Raw genomic sequence first — 22,142 nt, 5'->3', positions numbered from 1 at the left:
GCATTCATATTCTCTGGCATTGCACGTCTCACCTTCATGGATTCGCGCTTATTCTCACTCTCCTCACCTCGTTACCCAGTGCTTTTCGCGCATTCTTGATCGTACTCCAGGGCGGTTCAACCGTTACTCATCTTTGACATCGATCTTCGAGTCACTTTTGGGGACGTCTTAGAGGGGGTCCGGATCCTTAGTGTAGCTTCAGAGGCATTTTGTGACATCTTTTCTCTTAGGATTAGAGCCTTTGTGTTTGTCTGCTAGCCTGGGTGACTTTGCGTTTCACCAATGTCCCTATGGGGGTCTCTTTGATTCTTCGGTAGAGTTCACTTCATTCCACTCACTATTCACACTTGCTTTTCACTCCATTGTTCATGTTCCTTACACTCGTGAACTCTACCGAAGAGGGGCATATTTTTTATACTTCGGCTGCTTCCTTTTTGGTGTATGAATATGAGGTCATTTTGATTGGTGAGGGAAACTCCTAAAGATTTTAGGGCCAGCTACTAAAAAGCATGACTTTAATGGTTGTTAACTTCTTACTTTACATAACTTAAATGGTGATTAAGGCTTTTCATATTTATTATCATGGGATACCACAGGTCAAACAGTTTTCATGACTGCCTCCATGCTTTTGGACTTCTGTCATATATGTCTTCTTCGTCCCTCCCAATTTCTTGGATTTCAGCAATTGTTTGATTTTTCATCTCTGTCCTCCAGCATTTTACCCTTTTGAGGAACTCAATGAGTCCTTCAAGAGCAATATTGGCATCTTCACTTTTCATGAGCTCTTCAGCAATCCCTGCCGGAGTCAGCTCCACCTCCCTTATCAGCTTTTCTACTTCGGTGAACAGGCTATGATTGCTTACGCCTAGGTAGTTGGAAGCAAGGAACCCACAAGGAGTGCAGTAGGACATGTGGATGTCCAAATCCATGCGCCGTGATCTCAATAATGAAGGATCTAACCTGTCTTTGTGATTAGTTGTAAACACGATTATCCGTTCATCACCACAGCTCGACTGGAGCCCATCAATGAAGTTAAGCAACCCACGTGAAGTTAACTGCTGATTAAGAAAAGAAAACACTTTATGAAGGGGAAAAAAGGAACTGTTTGCATGTATGGTCTAAAGTAGTCTTTTCTCGGTAGATAGGGATGGTTGGTTCTTTCCCAGGTGATAATAGGAGCTATAAGAAAAGCATTGGTGAAATAAGCTTATCTCTAATTAAATGGTTTAGGAACTCACCTGGTTTTCACCTTGGTTATATGCTCCTGCTTGTTGGTCTGAAACTCAATGCTGCAATCAATATCTTCTATCACAAGTATTGATTTGTTCTTGGTAGAGAATAATAGCCTTCTAAGCTCTGAGTTGCTCCAGAGACTTGTGAGCTCTAGGTTGTAGATATGAAATTTTTAGGTAGTTAGACATGGCTGCCACCAGGCTTGACTTTCCTGTGCCTGGAGATCCATACAACAAATACCCCCCTTTCTATGCCTTTCCAACACCTTTATAGAACTTTCTTCTCTTAACAAATCTGTTCAAATCATTTAGTAAGTCCTCCTTGAGCTTTGAATCCATCACCCCTGTCTCAAAAGTTGAGGGATGGTCTAGATCGGTTGACCCCCATACTCTGTTGTATTCTCCACTGAGGTTTCCAAGTGTATAGAACTTCACCACCTTGTTTTCTTCTTTTATAGCTACTGACCTCTCCATTACAAATGGCAAGTAAGAGTTCAGTACCTTCCCCATGATGTTTCTAGGGAAACTCAGCTCTATTGATCTATGTTCACCCTTTTTACCTTCAACTGACTCCTGCCCAGTACAAATCAGTTGCCATTTGACTTGGGCTCCTTCTAATTCGGAAATACATCAATAACCACTTCACCTTTGTTAATAGTGATGGAGAGATTCTTCTCTCAACCACCTCGGGGAACCTTAAGCTTAACTGATGGGGTGATCTTTGTATTCAAGAAAATTTCAGAAGGCTTGAAGATTCAATTGATGCTGTAGCCATTGTATTCATCAATTATAAGAGTCATTTCAGAAGAGTGATTCCTAAGAAGACTTCCAATTCTTGAAAGGATTCCTGCTGGAGTTGTCGAGGTATGCTGGTTGGTTATGCTCTGAACTTCGTTGAGCATGCTCTGAACCAGCAATGCTGATCCAGACAAGGTGGTGTAAGTTGAGAGAACTGATGTTGTGGAAGGCATACTTGCTAGAGAATGTATTGGAAAGGAAATTATGGGTTTTGTAATGTATATCACTTTGTTAAAGTATATTTACTTGCTTGTTTGTGGCCATATTGTGTAAATGGCTTATCCAAGTAAACTATACACACCATACAACATGGACAAAGGAGTCATTAATCATAGAATCCCCAGGGGCTTAATGGGAAAGGAAGTGGCAAGGTCAAGCACCTGAGGCACAATCTTCTTGAACAATTTCCTTGAATAATATGACTAAACTGTTTTGGTTGAGAGCTTGTTCTCTGTACTGTTTTTTCCCCCATCAAAGACGGTTATTTTCCATATTTGTCCCATATTATTTGCTTTCGATGTAGAAGGGTATCCTCTTAATAATCTAACTCTTGTGTAGAAAAAATCATTTACTTTTGAGGTAATGTGACTTGTCCCAATAGTAGCATATTGGAAAGACGATGGATTCCGTTTTTTGACTGTGATCTTACAACTAGCAATTGGGTCTATAAATTTTTAGAGATTGCACTATCAATTTTCTCACTCAAGCACATCAGTGTGTTGCAAATTTGCAACACAACTAATCTCTAATTACCACCTGGGAATGGAATGGCCAGATTGCTCGGGCCCAACTTTTCTAACCTGGGATTGCCACTAAGAAAACAACAAATCAACTGCTAACAACCATTTGAGGATGGAATTCAGATCATTGACAATATCCGGTTGATACATTACACATTCTTATATGTTGTGCAGACTATCCATTCCCCAAGGCTTAGTCTAGCACCATCCAAATGCTGACATTTGAAGCCATCAAATGGACTGAAGATTAGTTTTTGCGTACTTTGAGTAGAAGAGAGTAGAAACTATCAATCCCACTTTGGAACTGAGTTAAAGTGCCAACCTGAGGTTGGAATATGAATACAGAGAGACATTTGCCTTCAGACATACTTACCTGGATGGGGTCAATGGCTGATCAAGAAGAGCCATGGCCTAGGTTAGTGACCTCCATTGCACTTAGGAGGGGCACTCACCTAAGATCTGCCCATGTGGCAGAATCTGTCATAATAAAGAAACAAACCTAATAAGCGTTGTCAGGCTTTGGAATAGCACATGCTAATTTGATGATTTGGAACCGATAATCTGTGTGTAGGGTAGTTTAGAAGTGTTTACAAATTAGAGAGATGTTGATTCTTAAAGAATGACTTTATTGGTATTATTAAAAACTTCATAGGTTACATAGCTTGGAAGGAAGTTAAGTGGGTTTGATATTGTTTTTACCCTCCTTGTTTGGCTGAGAGGATGAACTTTTTGGGTACCATAAATCAAAGAATTTACATGGTTGCTTTCATGCCTTTTACTTCCGTCCATGTCTTCTCCATCCTTTGCCTTCCACTTGTTGGTTTTAATTTCATGCTTCATTCTCACATTCAGCAATTTCTTGGATTTCTCTCCCCTGTTTTCTAACTTCTCGACCTTCTCCTGCATTACATTCATTTCTTGCTGTCTTTATCCTTTTGAGGAACTCAATGAGCCCTACAAGTGTGATATTGGCATCTTCACTTTTCATGAGCTCCTCTGCAATCTCTGCTGCAGTCACCCCCCTCCTCCATTATCAGCTTTTCTATTTCAATGAACAGGCTATGGTTGCCTATGGCTAGGTAGCTGGAAGCAAGAGTCTTAAACCCTCATGGAGTGCAGAGGGACATGTGGACGTGTATATCCATGTGACCTGGTCTCAATAATGCAAGGTCTAACCTGTTGGTTGTGAACATGATTATCCTTTCGTCACCACAGCTTGACCATGGCAAATCAATGAAGTTAAGCAACCCATATAGAGTCAACTGTGAATGAAAAAATAATAGCAATTGGTCTATTGGAAAAGGAACAGAGAGATTTTGGAAGTGTTTAATTAGACGAACTGAGGAACAAACTTGAGTTTCCTGGTGGAGACTACAAGCCTTCTAAGTTCTTAATTCCTCTGAGGACTTGTGAGCTCCAGATCATAGATATGAAATTTTAGGTAGTTAGCCAAGCAGCAACTGAACTTGAGTTTCCTGTGCCTGGAGGGAGATACAACAAATACCAGTCATTTCCACGCCTTTCCCACTCTTCTGTAGAACTTCCTTCTCTTAAGAAATCTGTCCAAGTCATTGAGTAAATCCTCCTTGAACTTCGAATCCTTAGTCAGTCTTGAAAGTTGATGGATGGTCAAGATTGGTTGATCCCCATGGTCTGTCGAATTCTCCATGGAGGTCTCCAAGGGAATAGAGCCTCACCACCTTGTTTTCTTCTTTTATGGCTTCTGATCTCTCATTACATATGTCAAGTAAGAGTTCAGTACCTTCTCCATGTTTCTCTTAGGGAAATGCAACACAATTGATCTATGTACACCCTTTTCTCCTTCACATGACTGCTTTTCAGTAGAAACTACGTGCCATTTAAATTGAATTCCTGCAAATGCACCAATAACTTCCTCACCTTTGCAAATGCATCAATAACCTCTTAACCTTTAGCCTCTTAACTGATGGGGTGATTTTCCTCTGCAAGTAAGTTTCAGAGCCCTCCAATATTCAACTAGTGCTGTGCCTGTTGTATCAGTGACTCGACTCTAGAATCATTTCAGAAGAGGCATTCTCAACAAGGCTTCCGATTCTTGATAGGATTTTCTCCTGCAGTTGTTGGGATATGAGCTGGTTGGTCATTCTCTGGACTTCATTGAGCACAGTCCAGATCAGTAATGCTGATGCAGCAAAGCTGGTGTATGTTGACAAAACTGATGTTGCTGAAGGTATACTTGCTAGAGAAAGTGTATCTGGAATTGGATGTGAAAGAAGGGGAAGGAAGCTGAGTGTATGTTCCTGCTTAGTTGTGGCCATAATATACTATGTAAGTAGCTTAAATAGCATTTTTCTCTGGCCAAGAAACACCTTATTGACCAAAATCATGTAGACCCAATGCATCGAGTCATTGACAAATGAGAAATCTATTATTTTAATACTTTAAAAAAAATTCCTAGAGGAAGTGTCACAAAAACAAGAGCTAAGTAAATAAGGAGAGGCTAGAAAAGCCAAGTCAAGGGGTTCTCCATCTCTAGAAAGGTTGGGTTGCAGGTTGGTAATCGAACCCTTGCTTGTTTTGATTGACTCATATTAGCATGTACTTTATATATAAGTAGTTATTTTTCTAGTCACTTAAATTTCAATGGCGTTTGTCTTTCCCCAATATAGTATTCAGGTTCATTTTCTTTGGAATTTCCTTAGTTCTGAATTTTAAGTTCTACAACTATATTTTTTAAAATAAAATAATTTTGATATTTTAAAATTTTGATCTTCACAGCATGTTAGGTTGAAAGTAGAGTTTTTTTTTTTTTTTTTTAATTTGCATAAATCATATTTAAAAATGTAGAGTATATATTTAAGAGTAATATAAAAAAATATATATGCTGCCTTTGAAGAAGCCCACTTAAAATTTAATGATATTTTCTTTAAGGCCCACGGGATTAGTCGAGTTGCACTTAAGATGGCACACAAGTGTTGGCATGCACTTATCCCACATTGGCTATGGGTAAGAGTGATTAGGTGAAGGATTGGTATAAAAGAAAGAGACGGTTCCCCTTTAAACATACTTACCTGGGCGGGGTCGATGGCCGATCAAGAAGAGCCATGGCCTAGGACAGTGACCTCCATTGCACTTGGGAGGGGCACTGCCCTAAGATCTGCCCAAGTGGCGGAATCTACGTCATAATTTGTGGTAGAGGGGGTTCGCGTTCGCGCGACCTCTGCCCCAACTCAGTTCTTAAATATTTATACAATTCACTTTTCATGCAAGCTATTTCATTTATTTGATTGGTTGCTTTTGGAAATTGTGTTCTCTACGTATTTGAAGAAATGCTTCACCGGTTTTTGTGTATGATATGGGGTGGGGTCATTTTGATTGGTGAGGGAAACTCCCAGCTGCTAAAAGCTTGATTATTGACTTAATAGTTTACATAACTTAAATGGTGATTAAGGCGTTTCATATTTATTATTATCGGATACCACAGATCAAAGTTTTCATGACTCTCACCAAGCATTTGAACTTTGTCATAGGTCTTCTTCATCCCTTGCTTTCTCCTTATTGTTTGTTTTACCTTGGTTCCCACTTTCAGCAACTTCCTGACTTAAAAGCAATTGCTTTGATTTCTCTTCCCTGTCTTCTACCATTTGATTCATTTCTTGCCATCTTTTACCCTTTTGAGGAACACAATGAGTCCTTCAACTGCGATATTGGCTTCTTCACTTTTCATGAGCTCTTCTGCAATCTCTGCTGGAGTCACATCCACCTCCATTATTAGCTTTTCTATCTCAGGGAACAGGCTATGACTGCTTGTGCCAGGATAGTTGGAAGCAACGGTCTTAAACCCACAAGGAGTGCTGTAGGGCATGTGGATGTGCATACCCATGTGCCCTGATCTCAATAATGCAGGGTCTATCCTGTCTTTGTGATTAGTTGTAAACACAATTATCCTTTCATCACCAAAGCTCAACCACGGCCCATCAATGAAGTTAAGCAACCCAAATAAAGTTGACTGCTAATTAAGAAAAGAAAACACTTTATGAAGGGAAGAAAGGAACTGTTTACATGTATGGTCTAAAGTAGTATTTTCTTGGTATATAGGGATGGTTGGATCTTCTTTCCCAGGTGATAAATAGGAGGTATAAGAAAAGCATTGGTGAAATAAGCTTATCTCTAATTAAATGGATTAGGAACTCACCTTGTTTTCACCTTGGTCATGCTCCTGCTTGTTGGTCCTGGAACTCAATGCTGCAATCAATATCTTCCATCACAAGTATTGATTTGTTCTTGGTAGAGAATAATAGCCTTCTAAACTCTGAGTTGCTCCAGAGGCTTGTGAGCTCTAGGTCGTAGATATGAAATTTTTAGGTAGTTAGCCATACAACAAATAGCCCCATTTCTATACCTTTCCAACTCCTTTATGGAACTTTCTACTCTTAACAAATCTGTTCAAATCATTTAGTAAGTCCTCCTTTGTTAATAGCGATGTGGAGATTCTTTTCTCGGGGACCTTGAAATGCCTTAAGCCTTTTAACTGATGGGGTGATATTTGTCTTCAAGAAAATTTCAGAAGCCTTGATGATTTGATTGATGTTGTAGCCATTGTAATCATCAATGACAAGAGTCATTTCAGAAGAGTGGTTCCTAAGAAGGCTCCCTATTGTTGAAAGGATCTCTCCTGGAGTTGGACGAGGTATGAGCTGGTTGGTTATGCTCTGAACTTCTTTGAGCATGCTTCAAACCAGCAATGCTTATCCAGCAAAGGTGGTGTAAGTTGAGAGAACTGATGTTGTGGAAGGCATACTTGGCAGAGAATGTATTGGAAAGGAAATTATGTAATGTATATCACTTTGTTCAAGTATATTTACTTGCTTGATTTGTGGCCATATTGTGTAAATGGCTTATATAGAACAACAGTTGGGGAGGATGCTTCTATTGGAAGCTGTTTGATTATATGGGCAACCCAACTCAACTACTTATCCAAGTCAAGTACACAGACAATACACCATGGACAAGGGAGTCATTTAATTATAGAATTCCCAGTGGCTTGCTGGGAAACAAAGCGACAAGGTCAGGCACCTAAGGCACAATATTCTTGAACACTTTCCTTAAATAATATGACTCTGTTGTCTTGGTTGAGAGCTTGTCCTCTGTAATGTTTTTTCCATCAAAGATGGTTAACTTCCATATTTGACCCATGCTTATCGCTTTGGAGGTAGAAGGGTATCCTCATAATACTCTTACTCTTGGGTAGAAAAAATCATTCAGTTATGAGCTGGTAATGTAACTTGTTCCAATAGTAGCATATCCGAAAGATGATAGATTCCATTTTGTGACTGTGCTTTTACAAATTGCATTTGGGTCTAGGAATATTAGAGATTACACGATGAATTTTCTCTCTCAAGTGCATCAGTGTGCTGCAAATTTGCAACACAACTAATCTCTAATTAACACCTACCAATGGAATGCCTAGATTGTTCGGACCCAGCTTTTCTAACCTGGGATTGCCACTAAGAAAACTCCAAATCAACTGCCAACAACCATTTGAGGATGGAATTCAGATCATCTACAATAACTGGTTGATACGTTACACATTCTTAGTATGTTGTGCACACTATCCATTCCTCGAGGCTTAGTCTAACACCGTAAAACATGATGAGATTTGAAGCCATCAAATGGACTGAAGATTGGTTTTTGCCTACTCTGAGTAGAAGAGAATAGAAACCATCAATCCCACATTGGAACTGAGTTAAGAGTATCAAACTGAGGTTGGAATATAAATAAAGACAGACCTTTCACTTCAAACATACTTACCTGGACGGGGTCAATGGCTGATCAAGAAGAGCCATGGCCTAGGCTAGCGACCTCCATTGCACTTTGGAGGGGCACTCGCCTAAGATCTGCCCAAGTGGCAGAGTCTACGTCATAATTTGTGGTAGTGGGGGTTCGCGTTCGCGCGGCCCCTACCCAATTCAGTTTTTAAATGTTTGTAAATCTAATTATCTTCAATATGGTATGGTTTTTGTTGAAGTATGCATGCGTTTTGACAAAATTCTTAAATCAACATTCTTAATGGTTTTTCTAGGGTGGCGTTTGATTTTTTATACAATATACGTGCTGCCTATTTTACTTTGCCCTTACTATACTGTAGTTTTGTATTTCAGTAGAGTGATTTAATTCAATATTAGTGAACAGTTTGACATCTGATTGATATATCATGTGTAAATGAACTGATTCTTCATGGTAGATTAGTCATACTACATTGTGATTGGTAAAGAAGCAAAACCTAATAAGCATTGTCAGGATTCGGAATTGCACATACAAATTTGATGATCTGGAACCTATAATCTGTGTAGGGTAGTTTAACAGTGTCTACAATCAGAATGATGCTGATTCTTAAAGAATCATTCATTTCTTGCCATCTTTACGCTTTTTTTGAATCCTTAAAGTGAGATATTGGCATCTTTGCTTTTCATGAGCTCCTCTGCAATATTATGAGCTTTTATATTTCAGTGAACAGGCTATGGTTGATGCACATCCACATGTTGGTCAACTGTGAATAAAAAAAAAAAGCAATAACAATTTATGTATTGGAAAAGGAACTGAGGAATTTTGGAAGTGTTTAATTAGGGGAACTGAGGAACAAACTTGAGTTTTCTGGTGGAGACTAATAGCCTTCTAAGCTCTGAATTGCTCTGAAGACTTGTGAGCTCTATCTAGGTCATACATACAAAATTTTAGGTAGTTAGCCATTGCAGCAACCAAACTTGAGCTCTGAATACTGTCATTTCCATGCCTTCCCCACTCCTCTGTGGAACTTCTTTCTCTTAACAAATCTGTCCAAGTCATTGAGTTAGTCCTCCTTGAGCTCTGAATCCTTAGGCAGTCTTAAAAGTTGATGGATGGTCAAGATTGGTTGACTCCCATGGTCCGTCAAATGTCGAATTCTCCATGGAGGTCTCCAATTGAATAGAGCTTCACCACCTTGTTTTCTTCATTTATGGCTTTTGATCTCTCATTATGTGTGACAAGCAAGGGTTCAGTACCTTCTCCATGTTTCTCTTAGGAAAACTCAGCACAATTGATCTGTGTTCACCCTTTTCTCTTTCACATGACTGCTTTTCAGTACAAACTACGTGCCATTTAAGTTGAATTCCTGCAAATGCATCAATCACCTCTTGACCTTTAGCCTGTTTAACTGATGGTGTGATTTACGTCTGCAAGTAAGTTTCAGAACCCTCCAATGTTCCACTAGTGCTGTACCTATTGTATCGATCAGTGACTAGAGTCATTTCAGAAGAGGCATTCTCAAGAAGGCTTCCGATTCTTAATAGGATTTTCTTCTGCAGTTGTTGGGATAAGCTGGTTGGTCATTCTGTGGGCTTCATTGAGCACAGTCCGGACCTGTAATGCTGATGCAGCAAAGCTGGTTTATGTTGACAAAACTAACGTTGCTCAAGGTATACTTGCTAGAGTGTATCTGGGATTGGATGTGAAAGAAGGGGAAGCCAAAGCTGAGTGTATGTTCCTGCTTAGTTGTGACCATAATATATTATGTAAGTAGCTTACATAGAACAAAATTAGGGGAAGGAGCTCCCGTGGGAGGCTCTTGGTTGACAGCTTCTCTGCTGTAAGTTTTTTCCATCAGAGATAGTTAATTTGCATCTTTTCTTCGTATCTGTCAATTTGGAGGTAGAAGGCCATTTTTCTTATAATCTTACTCTTAGGCAGAAAATGACAATGTTTGGTTGTGCAATGATTAAACTTAGTTGACATCTCAGAAATTTGATGGGTTCAATTTCAGCCATGTAGATCAACAGCCCCAGCAATGTTTTCAACCTTGACCATACAAATAGCCAATGGATGCATTGTGTAGAATAGAGGTGGTATCAATAACCTCTTTTTTACCTTTGCTAATTGTGACTGAGATTCTTTTCTCTAGGAGCTTGGGAAACTTTTAGCCTCTTAACTGATGGGGTGATTTTCGCCAGCAAAGTAGGTTTCAGAAACCTCAAATATTGTATTAATGTGGTTTTAATTTGGATGCTGTTTGATTTTGGTTTAGGGTCTTTGATAAAGTTCCATTGGTTTGTTTCTGTGTCTATCAAGGAAAACATGCACACTTCCTAACTTATATGGTTCATTGAAGGTTCAAAACATTCCTAGTAACTATCACTATGATCTTCATTTGAAGGATAACTCATGATTGCCGGACTAATTATCTTTTGCAAAATTTCATTTTATTCCAATTTCCTCTTTAAAACATTAAGGTTATGTTTGATTCTCGGAAAAATTCGAATTATATTTGATTTTCTTTGGTATTTTTCATAGGACAATGAAGTATGAGAAAATAATTTTTGTTAATATTTTTTTTTTCTTTTCTTGGGACTTTTCCGGAAAAAAACATAGACTTCATAATATTTTGACTTGTTTTCACTTTCAACAATTTCTGGGCTAATTTTTTTCTCACTCTCAACAATTTCAGGGCTTTCCTTTCAATGTTCATAAACTTCTTTTCCTTCTCTGCCATCTGATCCATTTCGTATCATCTTTACCCTCCTGAGGAACTCAACTAGTCCTTCAAGGGCAACATCAGCATCCTCACTTTTCATGAACTCTTCTGCAATCTCTGCTGGGGTCACCTCCACCTCCATTAGCAGCTTTTCGATCTCAGGGAACAGTTTGTGATTGCTGACGTCTAGGTAGTTGGAAGCAAGGGTCTTAAATCCACAAGGATTGCAGTAGGACATGTGGATGTGCACATCCATGCGGCCTGGTCTCAACAATGCGGGGTCTAGCTTGTCCTTATGATTAGTTGTGAACACGATTATTCTCTCATTACCGCAGCTTGACCACAACCCATCAATGAAATTAAGGAACCCAGATAATGTCAACTGTCAATAAGAGGAGATAAAATCGTTTCGAAAATGAGAATTTAGCGGAAGAAGAAAAACATTGATGGAAAACTGATGAATGATTTGAGTTCGGGGCTTGACGCACCTGGCTGTTGCCTTGGCCGCATCCTCCAGATCGTCGGTCCTGCAACGCAACGCTGCAGTCAATATCTTCAATCACAAGTATGGATTGGTTCTTGGTAGAGACTAACAGTCTTCTAAGTTCATAATTGCTGTGCAGACTTGTGAGTTCTAAGTCATAGATGTCAAATTTCAGATAGTTTGCCATGGCTGCAATCAAGCTTGACTTTCCAGTACCCGGAGGGCCATACAACAAATACCCTCGTTTCCATGCCTTGCCAACTCTTCTGTAAAACTGGCTTCTCCTCACAAATCGGTCCAGGTCATTTATCAAGTCCTCCTTGAGCTTTGAATCCATTGCCAACGTTTCAAAAGTCGATGGATGATCCAAGTTGGTTGATTCCCATGACCCGTTATATGAATGGAGCTTCAGCACCCTGTTTTCTTTTCTAATGGCTTTTGATCTCTCCAACACGTACGGCAGGTAAGAACTCAATATCTTGTCCATGTTTTTCCGAGGGAAACTCAGCTCAATTGACTTAGTTTCTCCACCCCTGTCGTAGTATTCATTCCTATTCTTTTCTATACAAAAGCTTTCCCACTGGAGTTGGATTCCCTGGAAGACCTCAGTAAACTTTTCGCCATTCTTGATGGTGACTGACGGGTTCTTGTCATCCGGAGCTTGAAAAACCTTGAGCTTCGTAACTGAGGGACTAACTTTTGCGCGCAGGTAGATTTCAGAAGCCTCGTAGAATTGATTAGTGATGTAATTGTCGTATTCATCCATGATAAGAGTCATGTGAGAAGAAGAGTGGCGATTTCCAAAAATCCCTACAATTTTGGACCAGATTCTCTCCTGCACATATTGGGGTATGAACTGGTTGATCAGGCTCCGAGCTTCATTAAGAACAGTTCGAAGCAGCATGGCTGCTGCAGCAAAAGTCGTATATGTTGATAGCAATGATGCCATTGAAGTCATAATTGCCAGCAAAAATTGGAAGAGAGCCCGAGCTTGAGCACACTGGTGTGATTTCTTTGTGCCCATATTCCTTTTTATAATGGTAGAAATTTACTTGCATCTCAAGTAATAAAATTATTATCAATTTAGTTAATTTTTAAGTGTAAGTGTATAAATGGAAATATAATAAATTAAAATTTAAAATTTAAAATACTATATGAAAGTTAATTATTTTTAGTTATAAAAAAAGGGGAAAAAAACCAAAAAGTAAAAAAGAAAGCGTGTTCAAGTGGAAAAAAAGTTTGTATGAACAAAAAATGGAAAATAAAATTGAAAACAATATGTATGTAGGAGTGTGAAATAAATCAATAAGGAAATAGAATGTGTGCGTTTGAAAAACGTGTGAACAAAAAAGGAAAAAAATGTGTGTGAACAAAGGCGAAGGAAAAAATCTGTGGGGTGAAAACAATATTTATGTATGAGTGTGAGATAAATCAAAAAGGAAAAAAAAAAAGTGTACATTTGAGTATTGAAAATATGTGAAAAAAAGGCAAAGGAAAAAATCTGTGGTTGAATAAAAATCTTTGTGATTAATGTACTACAGATTTTCTTACTAATTTAGGAATATGTGCGAAGAAGAATAATGAATGTTATAAGAAAATTAAGACAGGTATGGACAAAAGCATGTGGGTATGAAAAAAATATGGTGGGCCACACAAAGATATTTGTTTGTTTTTTTTTTTTTTTTTTTGGCATATTAAGATGAGAGGTTTGATTGTTGAAGTGATTAAGATTTGAGATTTAGATGGATGGATGAGATGTAAAAATAAGGCTATGTTTGGGAAGTATTTTCAAAAATAGTTTTGCAAAACAAATTTGGAGAATAGTTTTTAGAAATTATTAGAAGGCTTGGGGATAAAGTCTAAGAAGAAAAAGATTCTACTTCTCTGCCTTGATTAGAAAATTAGTACAGAAAAAGGGTTATATGGTGGTCAGAGATAATCTCACATAACAAATTACCAATTCAATTAATAGCATTAAAAAGAAAAAAATGCTAATTGAATTCTAATAAATCAAACCTTCCAAAAATACTTTGCTACTCTAGTACTCCCCCTCAAGATGAAGAGTGAATATTTTGCGCTCCCATCTTATTGAGTAAAAATCGTAAATTAAGCTGAAAACAAAGGTTTACTCAAAACATTAGCTACTTGGTGTTGGGAGGAAACATAAAGTTTTAAGCATCCCACTTTGAACCTTCTCTCGAACCAAGTGGCAATCTATCTTTATATGTTTTGTGTGCTCATGGAAAATGGGATTGGTTGCAATATGAAGGGCAACTTGGTTATCATAGAACAAGATTGCTGGTTTTTGGTGCTCAATAGGCAAATCCTTGAAGAGAGTAAGCAACCACATCAATTCACATGTATCATTGGCCATAGACCTATAATCTGCCTCAATGAAGGACCTAGGAACAATGTCTTGTTTCTTAGATTTCCATGAAACTAGAGAGTTCCCAATGAAAATGAATAAACCGCTAATGGATCTCCTGTTATTCAAATAAGAGGATCAAGTGGAATCAACAAATCTTTTCAAATCAAAAGTGGATGATGAGGTGAAGAATATTAAGCCTTATCCTACTATGCTCTTGATATACTGAAGAACCTCATATGCAACTTATAGATGTCATACTCTCAGACTTAGCTAGGAATTGGTGGAGATGATTGACAAAAACAGACAGGTTTGACTTGGTAATGGTGAGATATAAAAGTTTTCCAATTAATCTTCTATATTGAGATGGATCAATGAGTAACTCTCCCTCATCTTGAGAGAATATTACATTTGGATCCACTGGAGTTTCTTTGTCTTACAACCATGATAGATAGCCTGCATTGGATAGAAGTTGCAAAGCATAAGGGCGTTAACTAAAAGAAATGTCTTTATATATTATATACAAACACATGTATAGTTGGGAGATTCTTCGAATATATTCCGTGTCTTAAAATCAAGGACTTTTTCAATCAACACCTATTTATCTCAAAATAGGGGATATATTTCAAATTAATGAAGCTATGTGTATTTAGTCAAAGTCTTAAGAGAGATCAAGTGAAATTAAGATATATTTTTACTCATGCATTTCTATATTTAAAAACTCTTTAAATTATGATGTCATTACCATTTAATATATTTACAAAAGATAACCTATTCTTAGCACAAAAATTATCCTTGATATAAAGTTATCATGGCAAGACCTCGGTGGAAAATGATCGAAAGAAAAGTAAAAGTCGTGAATTATACATGTTTGTTGCACATTAATTCCAAATAAATAAATACACAAAAATTTTAAATTTCATCAAATAATCATTTTAGAACAAATTAAGGTTCACTGATCATAATCTGGCTTCCATGCGACCACGTCAGCATCTTTGTACAACTTGCAACAAGGTTGTTCCTATTGTTGTTTCTAGACTTTTAAGTCTTAAAAAGTAGGTGGTTTTAAGATTTGAGACATTATCATTGAAAAATACTGCAAATTAATCTTAACTTTTGGACAATAATGTTTGATGGCCGGATATTTTGGTCTGGCAAAATGGAAAGAATGAGAGCATTTGATACCATTTGACAAATTGTTTTTGTGATATAAATATGTTTGGAAATTTGTTTATAAAATTATGACAATTTCCCCATATCTTATTTTCTATGAAAAGTTAAAATGAATTGGTTTTTAAAGATGGAAAATCTTGGGTTGCTACCAAACAAGTTGTTTAGGTTAATGATTAAGTTAGAGAATATAAACTTATGCCTAATTTTCTGGAGTTGAATAGCTTCTTCAAATTGGTAGGGTTGAATGAATATTTTGAATTTATTAACATTAACTAGAATATTTTAATCTATAGGTTTAAATTTCACCCATCACAATTTCACGTGTTCTTTAGTATATTTAACAAATACAAATAAATAAAGAAACAAACGTATTATCTCATATCATATTCAAATCAATCCCACATCGCCTTAGAGTCAGATAGCGGAAGCTTGGACCGACTATAAATAAAGGGAGACGTTTAACTTTAAAACATACTTACCTGGACGGGGTCGATGGCCAATCATTAAAGGCCATGGCCTAGGTTAGTGACCTCCATTGCACCTAGGAGGGGCACTCGTCTAAGATCTGCCTAAGTGGCAGAGTCTGCGTCATAATTTGTGGTAGAGGGGTCTTGCGTTCGCGCGATCCCTGCCCCAACTCAGTACTGAATTCTTTAATTTTGGGCTAGATGCGGATGGGATTGGTGATTAGTGATTCTAGTCTCCTTTTACCTTGTACACTAAAAGAGTAGGTGTTTGAAGAAAGGCCAATGTTATTTCTCTCATACGTTGATGTTTGTTTTGCTGTGGATTGGATATTATTATTAGTCATTGAACCAAGCACCCGAAGTCGTGCATCTTACATCCTCAAAATATGCAGCTTCTTAACTTCATTGATGAGGGTCATTTCAGAAGATTGATTTCCGAAAAGGCCTCCCAAGTTCTGAGAAGATTCGCACTTGGATTTGCAGGGGTATAAACTGGTGGTTCATGATTTAACATCATCGAGGACCGTCAGGACCAGCATCGTTGATGCAACAAGGTTGGTGCATGTTGATAAAACTAATGTCATAGACAGGCTTTAAGTTTGGACGAAAGACTTAGAGAAATTGGTGGGTTTACAATGTAGAGAGTTTTGTTTGAGTATATATTTGCCTCTCTGAGTTGTGGCCATCTTACGTAATTGGCTTTTATAGAATAGTGCTACGACAAGCACCTTTCTTTAGAAGCTGTTTAGTTTCAAGTATCAACCCAACCACACCCCACACTAAACTGAGCTGCAGAATCTATGGGTTAGCTATGCAAGCCAAGGGTATGGCAAAGTCAAGTACACTCTGCACAATCTGCCTGATGAATTCTTATAATGAATGTGGCTTATTAGTTGTTTTGGTTGACATCTTATCCATCTCATATCCACTTGAATATTTTTAACCGAGGATCCAAATTTTTTCTGTCTTTCCCTGTCATTTATGGGGTCATATGTAACAAATAAGATGTCATAATGTATGGATTCAGGCTGGTAAACCCACATCATTTTGTTCCTATCATAATGTGGTTTTCTAGACAATGTTAGGTGAAATTATGTTAACCAAAATTCGTTTTGTTCCTATCATAATCTTGCATTCCTTGGCTCCTCCCACTCCTTCAGCATTGGATTTTTCACTATCTTCCACCAGGATCTTCTTTCTCTCCAGGAATTTGATGAGTTCTTCAAGGGAAACATCAACATCTTCGTTTTTCAAGAGCTCTTCTGCAATCTCTGCTGGGTTCCCCTCCACATCCATTATCAGTTTCTCCATTTCAGTAACTTTTGATGCTGAGGTAGTTAGAAGCTAGGATGTTAAATTCAGAACGAGTGTGGTAGAACATCTGAATGTGCATGTCCATGCAGGTTAGTCTCAACAATGCAGGGTCTAACCTTTCTTTATGATTTGTAGTCAACATGATTATCCTCTCATCACCAAAGCTTGACCACAGTCCATCAATGAAATCAAGCAACCCAGATAGAATTATCTGTCAATAAGAGAACAGGGGTACAAAGTTACAAATAGATGCTCCTGTTATTACCAATCAATATATTTATTTCTTAAAATTACTCATCTCCGAGTTCATGGGTTTTCTCTTGCCTCATTGGATGAGCAAATAGATGAACAGCATTTAAGCTTGTGAATGCAGGCTATGATTTGCAATCTAGTCTGATAATAATGTTATCCGTCTGGGAAAATGGTGGACTTTTGACTTAAATGTTTCCCTTGGATAACAGGAAATGGGAACAAAACTCTTGTACTTCCCTTTAACTTTCTCTTGAATTTTTTGTTGGTCAAAATTGAAATAAAATAAATTTTATGTTATTATTAAAACAGCTTTGGGAACTTATATATGGTCTTTAGTTGCAGGGAAAGAGGCCAATGCAAGGAACTCACCTGGCTGTCACTATTGTTGTATGTTCCATTTTGTCAAAATTATGGGACTCAATGGAACAATCAATGTCTTGTCCCTAATGACAAATATGAATCAATTTGCAATGGGAACCAAAAGTCTTCTCAGCTCTTAAATCCTCCTGAAACTTGTAAGATCCAGGACATAAATGTTAAACTTGAGATAGTTAGCTATGGCTGCAATCGAACTTGATTCTCCTGTACCTGCAGACCATCAACAATTATCCACGTTTCCATGCTTTTCCCACTTTACATTAGACCTCCCATCTCTTGACTAATCTGTCGAAGTCAGCAATGAGTTCCTTCTTGAGCATTGGCTCCATTGCCAATGTGTCAAAAGCGGATGGATGGTCCACATTGATTGATGTCCACGGACCATTATAATTTTCATTGAAATTTCCCAGGGAGTATAACTTCACCACCCTGTTTTCTTCTTCTATGGTGTCCGATCTTTCTAGTACATATGGCAGGTATGTGCTCAAGACCTTCTCCTTGTATTTCATGTGGAAAGTAAGCTCAATTGAACTATGTACAGGCTTCTTGGTTGACAAGGAGCTGCTGCCATAATTGGATAGTGATTTCTGGGATTCGCTACAAACCAATTGCCACCTGAGTTAGATTCCTTCTCTCTGTGGCCTATGGAAACATAAAGCCGTCTAACTGATGGGGTGATTCTCTTGCCCAAGTAGAGTTTGAAAGCCTCAGAGATTTCAGTAACAGAGAGCCTATTGAACCCTTCAACGACGGGAGTCAGTTCAGAAGAGTGATTTCCAAAAAGGCTTCCAAGTTTGGGCAAAAATTTTCTTGGATCTGTCGCAGTATGAGCTGGTGGGTCATGGTCCGAAATCCATTGGGCAGAGTCCTGACAAGCATTACTGATGCAGCAAAGGTGGTATAAGTTGATAAGACTGATGTTGAAGGAGTTGCTAGAGAAAAAAAAAACATGCTTTGGTTTGAATGAAAGACCAGGACGGAAAGTGATTGCTGTTGGAGTATATTTGGCTGCTTGGGTTGTGATCATATTACAAACCTGAAGTCAACCACACACCACACGAAAGGGAGCTACAGAATCAACTGTTAGGGCTCTGCAAGCTCAAGGCTGTGACAAGGCACAATCACTTTATTGCTACCATGAGGTGATGGCTGAACCAGCCATACAAAATGACAATTGAGGGAAACTTGGCTTACCTATTATGACTAATAGACTAGGCTTGTGCTTCCCTTGTAAAACAAAAATGGTGGATTCAATTTTGTTGATCAAGACCCCACCTTCATTTAAAGTGTAGCACTGGGTGAATTCTACCCCTGGTGTACAAACCCACCACCTCTGACTGAGGTCCCTCTAGCCTTCCAAACAAGCATTAGTACTTCCAAATACATATAAGAAACATTTTTGATTGAATGATAGATGCATCCACAAAGTAAATTGACAAAATCTTTTAATGAAAAAAATATGTTTGAGAAGCTTGTCAAGTGTTGTTTTGGAAAACAATACTTAAAAATCAGTTTTTGAAATTAATTTTTTGAAGTAGTTTTGGATTATTTCTAAGAACAGAATTTTATTTAGGAATTCAATTATAATGAGCAGTAGTCTTGGTTTTATTTAAATACTTTAAAAACTTGTACGTATTTGAGCTACAAAGACTAATTAACCTCTAATTCTCTAAAAAAAATGTAATAATATTTTCTTTCATGATGTTTGGTGAAGATTACATTCATGCAATTAAAATAATGGTATATATATTTAAAAAGTCGAAATGAAGAATGGAATAAACAGCTGGAGACTTTGAACATTATGATCAAGTTAAAAAATAGCATATGGATTGCCACATGATAGTCCCACATCGAACTGGTTGGAATAAGGAGGCTGACAATGGCATATAAATAATGAGAGAAGGTTCACCTTTAAACATACTTACCTGGACGGGGTCGATGGCTGATCAAGAAGAGTCATAGCCTAGGACAGTGACCTCCATTGCACTTGGGAGGGGCACTGCCCTAAGATCTGCCCAAGTGGCAGAGTCTACGTCATAATTTGTGGTAGAGGGGGTTCGCGTTCGCGCGACTCCTGCCCCAATTAAGTCTTAAGCCTTTGGATTGTTGATATACTTGTGCGTTATTGGCTTGCAGTGTTTGATGGATTGGATTAATTAGAAGTAGCAGAAGATTCGTTTTGCTAATGGATTGGATGTTTTTAACCATAAGTATTGGCCCTATTGGGTATACGAAGTGCCAAGACGACGTGGCTCTGTATCAGCTTTTATTTTTAGATGCTCAGCAGATGCCTGTGCCTCCCCCTTCTTAACACCCATCTTACATTCTCAAAATATGCATCTTCTTAACTTCATTGATGAGGGTCATTTCAGAAGATTGATTTCCAAAGGGGCCTCCCAAGTTCTGATAAGATTCGCTCTTGGACTTGCTGGGGTATAAGCTGATGGTTCATGATCTTAACTTCATCGAGGACGGACCAGCAGTGTTGATGCGTTGTTGGGGTATGAATTGGCTGAGCATTATCTTGATCACATTAAGCACAGTTCAAAGCAGCATTGTGAGTGCAGAAAAGGTGGTCTAAATCGATAGAACTGATGTTGTAGAAGGCATGCTTGTTAGAGAAAACATGCCTGGGCCTTGGATTATAAAGGGTTATGAGAAACTGATGGGTCCTGAAATGAAGGATTCTTTGTCCCAGTTTACAGGGAATCACATAGTTTCTAGACCATGACTAGTAAGCCAAGCTGTTAATCCAAACAATACAGACAAAATCAAAATTTTCAGGTCAATTCAATCAGGATGACTAGTAACTGCAAGTGCTTCTCAAGCAATTCGTAAAGACTCAGCTAAGTTGTCTTTATTGACACATTGAATTTGGAATTTCAATCTCATACCCTCTAGACCTCTGTATTAGAAATGGGTAGGTAGATGAGTAGCCATGGTTATCTGGTTAGAAGGTACTTTTTGTTCTTCTGGGGGAAACATTCAATTAGTTTTCCCCTGTAAAAAAAATGGAAACTTTCCATTAGCATTTTGAACACTTGTTTCTACTGTTGGGGCCTAACTTCATCTAGTACAACATCCTTTGATGCATTATCTGAATTTTACAATTTTGATGGCAGAAAGTATGAACTTGGCTGACAGTAGTTGCTGAAAGAAACTGCATCTAGTATGACACACTGATCATAAATGGCAGCCAACTGACCATATATATTGAATAAATTGAAATGAATGATAAAATGAAGAATGGAATATGCAGCTGGAGACTTTGAACCATGCTCACTTTGGGTGGATTAAAATAGCTTCTGGGGGTTGTTTGGGCTGGCTCTCATTTTGAGTTGCTTTGGATGCCTTACTTTGTTGGCATTTTTAGTGAGGATATCAAATATCATACAATTTAAAATATTATAGACATCTGACCTCCAATATTATGATCAAATTAAGATAGAACATATGAATTACCACATGACAATCCCACATCGAAATGGAGTTGGATTAACAAGGCTGAGGATGGAATATAAAAAATGAGAGACAGTTCATCTTCAACATACTTACCTGGGCGGGGTCAATGGCCGATCAAGAAGAGCCATGGCCTAGGACAGTGACCTCCATTGCACTTGGGAGGGGTACTGCCCTAAGATCTGCCCAAGTGGCAGAATCTACGTCATAATTTGTGGTAGAGGGGGTTCGCGTTCGCGCGACCCCTGCTCCAATTCAGACCTGAAATCTTTAATTTTTCACTCCATGCGTAGGGGGGTATGGATGTCGTCTTCTTGTGCATTATTAGCTTCCAGGTGTTTGATGAAAGGTCCCATATTGTTTATGGTCTCACATTGTCTATGCAGGTGTTATTCATCTGTTGTTACTGTAAGTAGTATAGAGGGAACACGAAGTGGCCAGAAGGATTTTCAGTATATGCCTGTGCCCCCTTTCTAATACCCATCTTAAATCCTATAAATATGAACCATTTTTAACTTCATTCATGAAGGTCATTTCAGAAGATTAATTTCCAAAAGGGCCACCCAAGTTCTGGAAGATTGGCTGTTGGACTTGTTGGGGTATACGCTGGTGGTTCATGATCTTAAGATTCTTAACTTCATTGTGGACAGTATTATTGATGTCACAAAGTTGGTGCATGTTGATAAGACTGATGTCATCAAGGCATTCCTTTCAGAGAAAACATGCTTTGAGTTCAGGCGTCATACACAATGATAGAATTAGGGGAAACTTACCTAGCTTATTTTAAGGCTTACGATTCTTTGATAAATGATGGGGTTCTCCTCCTTAACCAACTTAACTTCTCCTTTTGCATGTTGGTTGAGAACGTCTCCTCCTCCAAGAAACTGTATCGTCTTTGTTTCAAGCAATTTGATGAGTCTCTCAAGAGCAGCACCAACATCTTCACTTTTCATGAGCTCTTCTGCAACCTCTGCTGGGTTGCAGAAGAGCAC

General features: G+C 38.2%; 2 protein-coding genes, 5 non-coding genes and 4 pseudogenes across 7 annotated transcripts; 6 read left to right on the top strand and 5 right to left on the bottom strand.

Annotated features, from left to right (window-relative positions):
- Window positions 1–608: 608 nt before the first annotated feature.
- On the bottom strand, window positions 609–3,178 carry LOC117921107 (annotated as a pseudogene).
- Window positions 3,136–3,260, top strand: LOC117926175 (annotated as a pseudogene).
- A 339-nt stretch (window positions 3,261–3,599) lies between these two features.
- On the bottom strand, window positions 3,600–4,541 carry LOC117921096 (annotated as a pseudogene).
- A 1,271-nt stretch (window positions 4,542–5,812) lies between these two features.
- Window positions 5,813–5,973, top strand: LOC117926161. Its single transcript, XR_004653070.1, has one exon. It is a non-coding gene; the product is annotated as a U1 spliceosomal RNA (small nuclear RNA).
- Window positions 5,974–6,398: 425 nt separating this feature from the next.
- On the bottom strand, window positions 6,399–9,801 carry LOC117921086 (annotated as a pseudogene).
- On the top strand, window positions 8,553–8,713 carry LOC117926143. Its single transcript, XR_004653064.1, has one exon. It is a non-coding gene; the product is annotated as a U1 spliceosomal RNA (small nuclear RNA).
- Window positions 9,802–11,185: 1,384 nt separating the features above from the next.
- LOC117921080 (AAA-ATPase At3g50940-like) lies at window positions 11,186–12,766 on the bottom strand. The gene is made up of 2 exons (XM_034838871.1): window positions 11,747–12,766; window positions 11,186–11,640 (listed from the first exon to the last, which is right to left on the bottom strand). Exons 1-2 carry the CDS (start codon window positions 12,764–12,766, stop codon window positions 11,242–11,244), a joined length of 1,419 nt encoding a protein of 472 aa, XP_034694762.1. The 3' UTR covers window positions 11,186–11,241.
- A 2,985-nt stretch (window positions 12,767–15,751) lies between these two features.
- LOC117926168 lies at window positions 15,752–15,912 on the top strand. Its single transcript, XR_004653071.1, has one exon. It is a non-coding gene; the product is annotated as a U1 spliceosomal RNA (small nuclear RNA).
- A 1,147-nt stretch (window positions 15,913–17,059) lies between these two features.
- Window positions 17,060–21,281, bottom strand: LOC117921073 (AAA-ATPase At3g50940-like). The gene is made up of 3 exons (XM_034838858.1): window positions 21,247–21,281; window positions 17,958–18,255; window positions 17,060–17,272 (listed from the first exon to the last, which is right to left on the bottom strand). Exons 1-3 carry the CDS (start codon window positions 21,279–21,281, stop codon window positions 17,060–17,062), a joined length of 546 nt encoding a protein of 181 aa, XP_034694749.1.
- LOC117926154 lies at window positions 19,609–19,769 on the top strand. The gene has a single exon (XR_004653069.1). It is a non-coding gene; the product is annotated as a U1 spliceosomal RNA (small nuclear RNA).
- Window positions 21,239–21,399, top strand: LOC117926282. Its single transcript, XR_004653101.1, has one exon. It is a non-coding gene; the product is annotated as a U1 spliceosomal RNA (small nuclear RNA).
- The last annotated feature ends 743 nt before the right edge of the window (window positions 21,400–22,142 follow it).

This window comes from Vitis riparia, chromosome 1 (genome assembly GCF_004353265.1).
Source record: "Vitis riparia cultivar Riparia Gloire de Montpellier isolate 1030 chromosome 1, EGFV_Vit.rip_1.0, whole genome shotgun sequence".
NCBI lineage: Eukaryota > Viridiplantae > Streptophyta > Magnoliopsida > Vitales > Vitaceae > Vitis > Vitis riparia.
The sequence above is the reverse complement of the archived record's forward strand: the minus strand, read 5'-3'. Positions and strand labels throughout refer to the sequence as shown.